General features: G+C 48.7%; 3 protein-coding genes and 1 long non-coding RNA gene across 7 annotated transcripts in view; 2 read left to right on the top strand and 2 right to left on the bottom strand.

The window, feature by feature from the left end:
- The first annotated feature begins 2,269 nt into the window (after positions 1-2,269).
- On the top strand, positions 2,270-4,022 carry si:busm1-57f23.1 (uncharacterized protein LOC368621 homolog). 2 transcript variants are annotated; one of them, XM_057018675.1, is made up of 4 exons: positions 2,270-2,526; positions 3,435-3,586; positions 3,651-3,752; positions 3,821-4,022. In XM_057018675.1, exons 1-4 carry the CDS (start codon positions 2,445-2,447, stop codon positions 3,908-3,910), a joined length of 426 nt encoding a protein of 141 aa, XP_056874655.1. In that variant the 5' UTR covers positions 2,270-2,444; the 3' UTR covers positions 3,911-4,022. The 2 variants fall into 2 exon arrangements, with proteins under 2 accessions (XP_056874655.1, XP_056874654.1); XM_057018674.1 differs by having other exon boundaries at positions 3,818-4,022.
- A 652-nt stretch (positions 4,023-4,674) lies between these two features.
- On the bottom strand, positions 4,675-9,348 carry rassf6 (Ras association domain family member 6). Of its 2 annotated transcripts, none has more exons than XM_057018672.1 (11): positions 9,206-9,348; positions 7,857-7,992; positions 7,692-7,770; positions 7,331-7,485; positions 6,696-6,790; positions 6,428-6,627; positions 6,252-6,353; positions 6,035-6,086; positions 5,804-5,922; positions 5,165-5,262; positions 4,675-5,047 (listed from the first exon to the last, which is right to left on the bottom strand). In XM_057018672.1, exons 2-11 carry the CDS (start codon positions 7,913-7,915, stop codon positions 4,972-4,974), a joined length of 1,035 nt encoding a protein of 344 aa, XP_056874652.1. In that variant the 5' UTR covers positions 7,916-7,992; positions 9,206-9,348; the 3' UTR covers positions 4,675-4,971. The 2 variants fall into 2 exon arrangements, with proteins under 2 accessions (XP_056874652.1, XP_056874653.1); XM_057018673.1 differs by lacking the exon at positions 9,206-9,348 and adding an exon at positions 8,072-8,173.
- A 1,050-nt stretch (positions 9,349-10,398) lies between these two features.
- LOC130517072 (uncharacterized) overlaps positions 10,399-11,361 on the bottom strand; it is a 3,172-nt gene continuing 2,209 nt past the window's right edge. Inside the window, exons 2-3 of one of the 2 annotated variants that reach the window (XR_008947634.1) lie at positions 10,685-10,788; positions 10,399-10,522 (exon numbers count right to left, since the gene is read on the bottom strand). This is a non-coding gene — a long non-coding RNA (uncharacterized LOC130517072). Of the gene's footprint in view, positions 10,523-10,684; positions 10,821-11,361 lie in introns of those variants that run through there. The other variant, XR_008947633.1, reaches the window with a different exon arrangement.
- The window catches only part of musk (muscle, skeletal, receptor tyrosine kinase), a 10,409-nt gene continuing 9,718 nt past the window's right edge, over positions 10,671-11,361 (top strand). The window contains exon 1 of the mRNA XM_057018676.1: positions 10,671-10,802. Within this exon, the coding sequence (XP_056874656.1) occupies positions 10,706-10,802 (97 nt within the window). The 5' untranslated portion in view covers positions 10,671-10,705. The remainder of the gene's footprint in view (positions 10,803-11,361) is intronic.

Raw genomic sequence — 11,361 nt, 5'->3', positions numbered from 1 at the left:
GGCGGAGGCGGGGAGAAGACAGGGGTCGGGTCTATCATTGGCGGAGGTGGCTGTCAATCAGCGGCCTGGTGGGCGTGTCCTAACTGTTAAAGGATTATAAAGGCTGAGCCGCGCTCCCGATCCCGGGTCAGAGGAATGTAGAGTGGAAAAATCCGGGATACTTTAGGAAGGATACCTTTATTTAGGCCGCGAATGAGGACAGTAATTCAAGTCTTTGGTGAAACGTTGCTCTTTGTCATAGAGTACGTTACTATTATTAAAATTTTGGTCAAAACATTTTATTCTCGTGTACAATTGTTGAGTATCCAGCCTTAATTATTTTTTTTTAAAAAAACGTTTATTTAAGAAATTATCTTTGCTAGTATTGACAAGAAATACATTTCAAATGTGGCCCCCACATCTCTGTGTTGGATAAAATAAGTGTTCTATTTTAGGTGTCATAAACAAAGTAAACACGTTGATATTCACTGCTCTCATGATGGCAGCGAGCTGCTTCACACACAGTAAATGGGATGGCAGGATCGTCTCATTATGGGTCAGCACACCTTTCCTTCTCCATCATCAGGTGGAAAAACACCGACATCAGTAGAACAGATGAAAACTGATGGTGCAGATTCAGGGCGCAACTGAATTTAATGCTGTTTGAAACATCTTTGGAAGAGAAAAATTTCCTTATATGATTAGTGCTTTAATAACTAATAACAGACAACAATAACCTGATTAACGAGATGAAAATCAACCTGAAGGCAAATATGAGTCACATTGTTATATTTAACCTAACTGAACAGCTTACATTAACCCTATAATGACTGAGCAGCAGGACGTATTAGAGAACAATAACTTTAAATGAAATCTAATCACAATTCAACAACAACAGGCTCATTTCTTATTCCACTCTGAACCCCTGCTGGGAGGAAAATCACCATTTAGCATCCAGGTTACAAAATAGTCACATTTCAACAAGTTGTTCAACATTATTCCCCAAACATGGATTCTGTTGTCGTTCATGGCCAGATTTCAAATCCTGGTAGTTTTATGTCATTAAAAAAAGTAAAGCAGAGATGTTTTTAATACCCGAGTATCTTCAGACATCTGACTGTAACATTACTGATGATTTTATTATCAACTCCCTCAATTCTCTGACTCCCCTTAATGATAATAAAGCATTAATAAAGTTATAAGTGGGTGGATGGATGGATGGATGGATGGATGATGGATGGATGGATGGATGGATGGAGGGATGGATGGATGGATGGATGATGGATGGATGGATGGATGGATGGATGGATGGATGGATGGATGGATGGATGGATGGATGATGATGGATGGATGGATGGTGGATGATGGATGGATGGATGATGGATGATGGATGGATGGATGGTGGATGATGGATGATGGATGATGGATGGATTGATGGATGGATGGATGAGTGGATGATGGATGATGGAGGGATGGATGGATGATGGATGGATGGATGGATGATGGATGATGGAGGGGTGGATGATGGATGATGGAGGGATGGATGGATGGATGATGGAGGGATGGAGGATGATCACCCGTATCACAGTGTTGCTTCCATCTGCTGGTCATTCAGGCTCATTACACGCGGAGCTGTGACGTGGAGGATGTTTGTCACGTGTTCAACATTTTAAATCAATTATCTTCTTTATTATCTTTGTTTATTATCTTGTTTAAGGCTCAGCGCGCACGACTGTGACTGATTCTATTTGCATTAGACATTATAAATCACGGGGCAATAATGATAATGTGATATTCCCAAACAGGAAGAGGGCAGGGGCATGATTCATCACCAACAGCCCCGATCAGATACCACCGACCTCAGAGAGGGAGCAGTCATGAGGCCCAAGACTAGACCCTGTGGAGCACCACAACCCAGGGAGAGAGACCACAAGTGGAAGAGTCAAAGTGGGAAACACAGCAGTTCCTTTCCTTTGTGTTCCAGATTAGCAGCATTACCCAGCATGCAACAGCACGACCAATCACAGTGAGTCTCACCTGCTGTGACTGACTGACATCATGTGACGGCAGCTGTTCTGCTTAGGGTGTGGATGTGTGACATTCAGCTGCAAAACACACTCTCACCACCTCACTGACTCACCCCCCACACACACACACACACACACACACACACACACACACACACACACACACACTCTGCTGATGGTGCTGTCATCCCTGTACAGAATCACTGGCAGCAGTGGGTGTTGTTTCACTGACTCGGCAAACATACCACAGCTTTACTCACCTCCATTCCCTCCCCATTCCCTCCCCATTCCCTCCCCATTCCCTCTCCATTCCCAGCAGTTTTCTCCGGCTGCCTCAGAGCTGCTCCAACCTTCACTGGAGGAGGTGAAAAGTGAACTCTGTCTCCGTGTTGTTGCAGATTTCTAACCTGGTTCCTGAGCTCCGTGTGTGAAGCAAAGATGCCTCTGTGGATGTTGCTGCTGTGTGTTGCTGTCCAGTTGTGTTGTGCTGCTCAGCCTGTGGACGAAGTCATCACAACCAGTGAGTACTGGGAGAGGAGCTGGTGTCACTGGTCGTCCCAAACCCAAAGATGTGACTGATTATTGAGTTCTAGTAGTTAGAGTGAACTGTTGCTGCTCCACTCTGCTGTGTGTGTGTGTGTGTGTGTGTGTGTGTGTTGTGTGTGTGTGTGTGTGTGTGGTGTGTGTGTGTGTGTGGTGTGTGTGTGTGGGTATGTGTGTGTGTGTGGGTGTGTGTGTGTATGTGTGTCTGTGTGTGTGTGTCTGTGTGTGTGTGTGTCTGTGTGTGTGGGTCTGTGTGTGTGGGTCTGTGTGTGTGTGTGTCTGTGTGTGTGGGTCTGTGTATGTGGGTCTTTGTGTGTGTGTCTGTGTGTAGGTGTCTGTGTGTGTGTGTGTGTGGGTCTCTGTGTGTGTGTGTGTGTCTGTCTGTGTGTGGGTGTCTGTGTGTGTGTGTGTGTGTGTCTGTGTGTGGTGTGTGTGTGTGTCTGTGTGTGGTGTGTGTGTGTGGGTCTGTGTGTGTGGGTCTGTGTGTGTGTGTGTGTTTAGCTGGTCAGAATGAGTCAGGCTGTTTAAATAAGGAACATGGAAAGTTTGACATCTTTCAGGAATCTGAACTCAGCACCTTCTGTTTCACTCAGTTGATTCTTATTAACGAGCCTCAATTAGAGCTTTTGACCTGAGGTGACCTGAGGTGACCTGAGGTGACCTGAGGTGACCTGAAGGTGACCTGAGGTGACCTGAGGTGACCTGAGGTGACCTGAGGTGACCTGAAGGTGACCTGAAGGTGACCTGAGGTGACCTGAGGTGACCTGAAGGTGACCTGAGGTGACCTGAGGTGACCTGAGGTGTGATGAGCGAGACGTTGCACCAGGTGTCAGGTGTTCCCACCGTGGTTGGACAACGGTCCTCACAGGACTCTGATGTCTCCAGAGAACGTTCCTCTTCTTGGCGACTGGATCCAGAGGAGCCCAGACTCGCCCGAGGTTCAGGAGGCGGCTCAACAAGCCGTGAAGATGTTCAACGCCAACTCCAAGAACAAGAGGATGTTCAGGCTGGTGGCGGTGACGGCGGCCCAGAGCCAGGTGAGGCTCCGCCCCCTCACCTGCTCACAGCCAGGCAGCACCTGACCCCTCCGCTGCTCCACAGGTCACCAACAAGATCAACTTCAGGATCCAGGCCGTCCTGGGAAAGACCGCATGTCTGAAGGCTGAAGACCTGGACCTGAGCAGCTGCCCCGGGGTCAGGAAGGTGAGCGTCCTCCAGCCTCACCTGCAGCTCCTGAGGGGCTCTTTAACCACACTGTCTCTCTGCAGCAGCTCAGCTGCCGTTTCCAGGTGACCTTTGACCCCCGGAACCAGAAACATGAGCTGCAGGATCACCAGTGCAGAAAACTGAAGGAGGATTAACGTTGGAGTCGCTTGTTCACGAAACCAGACACTTTTCTGATGATTTCTTCAAAACTACATTTGATTTGATGATTTGTAACCTGAAATTCCAATAAAAGTCGTTTGGATCAAAGATCCTGATCATCTTCCCCTGATCTGGATTAAGAGTCCACATGGAACCCTGTGACCCCAGGGTGACACACCTGTATCCCCCAGCACCTCTTCCATCAGTGAGGGAAGCAGACAGGACACACGCCTGTGTTCCTGGTGCTGGTGAGGCTACTGTAGCTGCTACTGATGCTACTGTTGCTGCTACTGATGCTACTGATGCTACTGTAGCTGCTACTGATGCTACTGTAGCTGCTACTGATGCTACTGTGGCTGCTACTGATGCTACTGTAGCTGCTACTGATGCTACTGATGCTACTGTAGCTGCTACTGATGCTACTGTGGCTGCTACTGATGCTACTGTAGCTGCTACTGATGCTACTGATGCTACTGTGGCTGCTACTGATGCTACTGTAGCTGCTACTGATGCTACTGATGCTACTGATGCTACTGTAGCTGCTCCTGATGCTACTGATGCTACTGATGCTACTGATGCTACTGTAGCTGCTACTGATGCTACTGATGCTACTGATGCTACAGAATCCCCAACACTCTTCCAGCTCTGGAGTTCCTTCTCACAACTATCAGCATTTTCCAGAGTTTGTAAAAAGGTGTCAGGAGGTTTGATCTTCATCATTGTGGAGGAGACGAGGAGCATTGACAATGATTTCACCGTATTTACAGCTACAGGAACAATTTTATTGTTTATTTGTCATCTGTCGAGTATAAAATAATCAAAGGCTTCATAAAAAGTTACAACTTATTAAAAGAGCGTTTAGTTGTAAACACTCGGGTTTGTGTGATTTAATACACTGCCCTCTTTCATATGAACAGCTGGGACAGAAATCTGATTTAAATCCTCCCTAAATTAGAAAAACAGTCTAATTGGAGTTCTTTGATGCGTCACAAACCTTTAAAATCCATTTTTCTGCAATTTCGACTCTGAATAGTTTGATGACGTCGGTCTCATGTTGTCACACACTCGTCTCGATGTGAGGAGACATTTTACAGTTCAGCATGTGGGACAGGAGTCTGTGCTGGTGCTGATACCTGACACGTGCACACACACACACACGCACACACACACACACGCACACACAATCAGTGACTGGTCAGTGATTCCAAATGCAGCAGCGATATCTTTTAAACGTTCGGTTTCATACTGACTTTCCAAAAATCCTCTGAATCTCTCTGTTCTCCTCCTCCTGGAACCTCAGAAGAACCTGCTCCAGGATGGGGAGCTCCAGGTTCAGGTACTGGGCCACCTGATACATCAGCACGGGATGATCACCAAAATGTTTGAATTATTAAATGATAAAGTGAGTTTTTGTTGACTGTTATTATTTAACACGCAGAAATATAGCAACTGTACCACCTGACCCAGAGTCACCGGAATAACAGTTGATGTAAAAATAGGCCTTTTCCCCAGACAAATAATGTGGTTTTTTGCCTAGCAACAAGGGAAATAGTTAATAAACAGCTAAATAATTTTAGGTGTCTTCAAATCATAAAAAATGAAATGGGCCGAGTATAATTTATCTAATCTAGTGTAATTAGATTGTTGAATTGATGTGCACGTCAGCAGCTGAATGACGCCATCTGGTGGACGTGTCTGGTACTGCACGCTGCTCTGACAGGACGACTTATGATCCAACACGTGACACTTGTTACCTGTCATAGGCTCCGCCCCTCACTGCACTCAGCACACCTTTATCCGCCCCCCTGACTGTGGTTCTACTTCCTGTTTAATCGCTACTGCAAAACTAAACATTCTACGTTCATAGAAGCGAGGCGGCGGCGGCTCACATCATTGCTGACTTCCTCTTCATCCCTGTCCATCAAAAAGATCCTCATGATGTCCTCAGAGGGTCCATGCAGGACGCGCTCCCACAGCGGCTGGTCTCTGTTGCTCAGCTTCCTTTTCTCTGGAACGCACACACACGCACACACACACACACACACACACACACCACACACACACACAGTTGAGGGCATGTGTTGGCTGAACTTCCTGTCCATGCTGGTTGCGTGTCACACCTCCGCTCTGGTGAATGCAGTAGAGCGCGAACTCCTGAGGGTTGTTTTCAATCTGTTGAAGGAAAAACTTCATGTTCAAACTTGCTAGTTTCATTCTAGGTTACCTGTCAAAGTGTGTGTGTGTGTGTGTGTGTGTGTGTGTGTGTGGTGTGTGTGTGTGTGTGTGTGTGTGTGTGTGAGAGAGGACGTCACTGGTGGCGGTCCGGTTTGGACTCACCTTGAACTTGTTGAGCAGCTGCTCAATCACCTGGTCGGTGGTCATCTGGCTGGAGATCCGAACTTTGGTGGATGTTCCGAATAAGGGAGTGAAAATGGAGGTCTGGAGGAGATGGAGGAGGGAGGGATGAGAGGAGGAAGAGGAGGAAAGAAGGAGACTTCTCAGTGGACGTCCACCTTGTAGTTGTAAAAGTGTCCGTTGATGGAGAAGCGATGTTGTCGCTCTTTCTCTCTCTGGGCTGCTGACTTGCCCCGCCCCCCCCTCCTCTTGACCAATGAGGCGTCACTCATGCAGCGGTACAGGTTGGACTCCGCCTCCAGCTCCGGGTTCCTGTGCCTGATCGGAAACAGGGTGGTGGTCTCGTAGACAGGGGGGCCTGAAGGACGCACAGGTTGGTTGGTTGTTTGTAACCACAGGTGAGTTGACACTGGAGACGTGTCACACCTGGTAGAGGACAGGTGAGGACCGTGTCCTGGGGGGTCTCAGCCAGCTCGTCTATCTGGTGAAGGTCCACATATTCTCTCCATCGTGTCATACCTCTGCAGAAGATACCACAAAACAGATGTAAACCAGAATAAACCAGACTAAACCACACTGGACCAGACCAGACCAGCCTAGAATAGACTAGACTAGACCAGAGCAGACGAAACCAGACCAGACCAAAATAATCTAGACCAGACAAAACCAGCCTAGACTAGACTAGACTAGACCAGAGCAGACGAAACCAGACCAGACCAAAATAATCTAGACCAGACCACATTAAACCAGACCAGACCAGGTTCATCTAGACCAGATCACATTAAACCAGGCCAGACTAGGCCAAACTAATCTAGACCAGAACAGATAAAATCAGACTAGACTAAACCGGACCAGACCAGGTTCATCTAGACCAGATCACATTAAACCAAACCAGACCAGGCCAAATTAATCTAGACCAGAACAGATAAAATCAGACTAGACTAAACCGGACCAGACCAGACCAGGCCAGACCAGACCAGACCAGACACCTCCCACAAATGTGCCTTCACTCGCTAGCGCTAACTAGCCTGTTTGCTAACCCCGTCCAGGTTCTCATTAACCTTTTGTCTTCGAGCGGACTGACGGGGCTGACGGGTGAGATCGGAGAGGCGATGGAAGGCGTCTGCTTGTCATCCTGGATCTTCAGCCTGATGGGCCTCTGGACCCCCCAGGAGATGTTCAGGAAGCCCTCCACCACCACCGGGCCATCATCCACCTGTCACAGACACAACAGTCAGCTACAGGAACATTCTCACGAAACAGCTGCCAGGTAGTTTAGGTAGTTTAAGGTTGTTTGTCTGGTCTGGGTTGGTGCAGAAACAGGGGCGGAGTGAGGCTGGTCCATGGGGGGGGGGGGGGGGGGGGGGGGGGGGACTCTGACAGAGACATTTTAAACTTCCGGTTCAGGTAACCGAGACGTACGTGAGCGTAGCTGAGGTGCAGCTGAGTCTGCTCCTTCAGGAAGTAGTTGTAGTTCTTCAGCAGTGACAGAAACTCTGCTCTGGAATAACACAAACCAGTCAGGAACGGGTCAGAACCCCCCCCCTCCGTGACCCCCCCTCTGTGACCCCCCCCAGGCTGACACACCTGGACAGCGTCCGTCCGTCTCCTGCCTGGATCACCTCCACTCGGAGCTCCTCGTTCATCTCAGAGGACACGGAGACGCACGTGGACGCGGCTGGTCTGAACCTCCGCTTGTTGACCGTCTCCTAAATAAAGAACCCTGAAGCAGAACGTTTAGAACGTTAGAACCGGAGCGCCGAAAACAGGTTCTTTGTTCCGTCCTTCTGCTCTTTAAATACCTCCGAGTGTCGGAAGGTTCTGGGTTAGATCTCTCTCTCTCCCTCTCTCTCTCTCTCTCTCTCTCTCTCTCTCCTCCCTCTCTCTCCCTCTCTCTCTCCCTCTCCTCTCTCCCTCCTCTCTCTCTCCCTCTCTCTCTCTCTCCCTCCTCCCTCTCTCTCTCTCTCCCTCTCTCTCTCTCTCCCTCCCTCTCTCTCTCCTCTCTCTCTCCTCTCTCTCTCCCTCTCCTCTCTCTCCTCTCCTCTCTCTCCCTCTCCTCTCACCCTCTCTCTCTCCCTCCCTCTCTCTCTCTCTCTCTCTCTAACCCTCTCCCTCCCTCTCTCTCTCCTTCTCTCAGTCTTTCACTTTCTTTTCTGGGCTGGCCTCCCAACAGATTTAATGACAGTTCTCCACCCAGCAGTGATGACAGAGGAGCTCCGACCGTTTTGTTCAGCCAAACAGATCCAGTGAACACAGATCTCTGGATCCACGTGCTCTCTCTCTCTCTCTCTCTCTCTCCCTCTCTCCCTCTCTGGTTTTCTTCCTGTGTGTCTCAGCATGTTTCCAGGTGAACAAACATCACAGGTATTCAGTCGGAGGTGGGCCACGCCCTGTTTTTAGCTGTGCCAGTTCTAACTGGAGCGGTAGCGGCTTCATCCCAGTAAACAGGTCTGAGAGAAGCTAACGAAGCTACGGGGACCACGGAAACGTCTCCACCAGCAGCTCCTGACTGAGGCTAAAAAAACATTTTACATTCTTTTTCTTTCGTTGGTGAAAACGAAAGATTTTGGTCCTTTAAGAGGTTAAAAAGAGGTTTTTTCTCCCTGGAGCAAAAAGAGAAAACGTGGCCACAGAAGCTAACACGACACTCCCAGACTGTTTTCTCTGTGTGCTAATGGCTGATCGGACCCGAACCAGCTCAACTATCCCGTCACCCCTAGCAACCCTGACCTCTGACCCCTGACCCTCCCCGACCCTGAACCCTAGGCTCACCTGAACCTTCAAACACAGCTTTAAAGGTAGCAGGACGAAATGTCCTCGCTGAGCAAGCAACACACACACACACACACACACACACACACACACACACACACACACACACACACAGGTTTTGGAAGCCCAGACTGATTCTGTATTGTCAAGGTGAGCAGTCTTACCTGTTCACTCCTTTAATCCCCAGACTAACAAAGCTGAATCAGTCTGAGGGCCTGAACTGCTGTGTGTGTGTGTGGTGTGTGTGTGTGTGTTCACAGGGTCAGAGTACAGCTGTGTAGATGTTGAGGAGCAGCTGGTTAAATATTACAGCACATGTAGAAAGCGTGCTGGGGGCGGAGCCTGGTGACATATTACCGGCGTGTGCGCGTGCGTGCGTGCGCACGTGTGCACAAGCGAGTGTTCGCACCTCCAGGTTCCTTGTTCATCTAAATGTCCAACTGACAAGAATGTAGATCCTTTCCAATCCTTTAAGGCCCATATTTAATCTGGATTGACGTTGATGATGTCGGCGACCAAAGTTTGAGTTGACGCCCTGGTGACGCAGTACGGAAGTGACGTCAGAGCGCGAAAAAAGAGTAACGCTTACATCAACGGCCAGCAGGGGGAGACAGAGATCAGCGCACTTACTGTCGCCGTGTGTGAGCGTGTGTGAGCGTGTGTGAGCGTGTGTGTGAGAAACCCAAATACGCTTGATGAGTCACGTGACCAGCCCAAAATAGCAGCATTCCAGATTTCAGCTGTAACTTTACTTTTCTAAGAATTCTGCAGTTTTTTTACTGTGTGAAGCAGGAAGCATCCTGCCAGGTCCTGGAAGACCCCTGGAGACCTCCGAGCCGCTCATCAGGTCCTTCTTAACTTACATCTGAACATTAATTCTGCATCACTAGTTTGTGTTCACACACACAGACGTGTCCCAGCAGCAGGTTGTGGGTTCACTTCCTCCTCTGGTCACATGTTCTGTGTCCCACTAACCTCAACATCAACTCATCATTCTGGGTTTTACAAAGTTTTACTGATAATCAGCACATTTCAAACACACCTCTGACTGTCGCTGATTGAAAATAGACGTATTTTTCTCTTGACTGATGAGGTGTTTATGGTCTCTGGGAGTACAATAGTTCACAGATGGGGATGCCATTCCGTTCCTAAAATAACAGGACACACAGGCTGCAGGCAACAGGTGACAAAGGCTGTGTGTGTGTGTGTGTGTGTGTGTGTGTGTGTGTGTGTGTGTGTGTGTGTGTGTGTAATATTAAAGTCATATTTAACTCAGTTATGATCCCTTTTGTGTAAATTTTGCTCTACGTTTTCAACACTTTTAACTGCATTTGAAATATTGCAAATGGAGATAATCGGCGTTACATTCTTCTGTTTTTATTGCAAAAAATACATTTTAAAAACTGATCAGCGATGAATCTATGAAATCAGAACTTATTTCTTCTTCTGGACCTGCAGCATGAACACGTTTGTTGTTGATCCTTGAATGGAAAGAAACCCAAAACAAATGTTACTGATTGTGCTGCAGGGTCCTTGAACGCAGCACTGTGTTGATCGCAGCTGCCAATGTCAATCACACACACACACACACACACACACACACACACACTTGGACTCAGTGCAGTATCGGTGAGGGAACTGACCACAGCGTCTCCGTCTCTGTTATGGAAATCGGACTTCTCTGGTTCTGGACGATGAATCCTGCGGAGACCCTCTCAGTGCTGCTGGTGCTGGTCGGGTCGGGTCGCTGCTCACAAACAGGTACGGCACATTCGCACGATGTCGGGTGTATTTTTATATGAAGAAAGAAAAAGAGAAACGCAAAAGTCACTGATCAATAAAAAAGAGAATTGCTGATCACTGAAATGTTTAAAGGGAGGCGAACAGGGTCCAACACGGGTCCAATACGGGTCCAATACGGGTCCAATACGGGTCCCAACACGGGTCCAACACGGGCCCAAAATGGGTCCCAACACGGGTCCAACACGGGTCCAAAATGGGTCCCAACACGGGTCCAACACGGGTCCAACACGGGCCCAAAATGGGTACCAACACGGGTCCAACACGGGTCCCAACACGGGCCCAAAATGGGTACCAACACGGGTCCAACATGGGTCCAACACGGGTCCAACACAGGTCCCAACACGGGCCTAAAATGGGTCCCAACACGGGTCCCAACAGGGTCCAACACGGGTCCAACACGGTCCCAACACGGGTCCAACAGGGTCCAACACGGGTCCAACATGGGTCCAATACGGGTCCAATACGGGCCCAATACGGGTCCAACACGGGTCCCAACACGGGTCCAACACAGGTCCAA

The sequence above is a fragment of the Takifugu flavidus genome, chromosome 20 (genome assembly GCF_003711565.1).
Source record: "Takifugu flavidus isolate HTHZ2018 chromosome 20, ASM371156v2, whole genome shotgun sequence".
In the NCBI taxonomy this organism is placed as follows: Eukaryota; Metazoa; Chordata; class Actinopteri; order Tetraodontiformes; family Tetraodontidae; genus Takifugu; species Takifugu flavidus.
The sequence above is the reverse complement of the archived record's forward strand: the minus strand, read 5'-3'. Positions and strand labels throughout refer to the sequence as shown.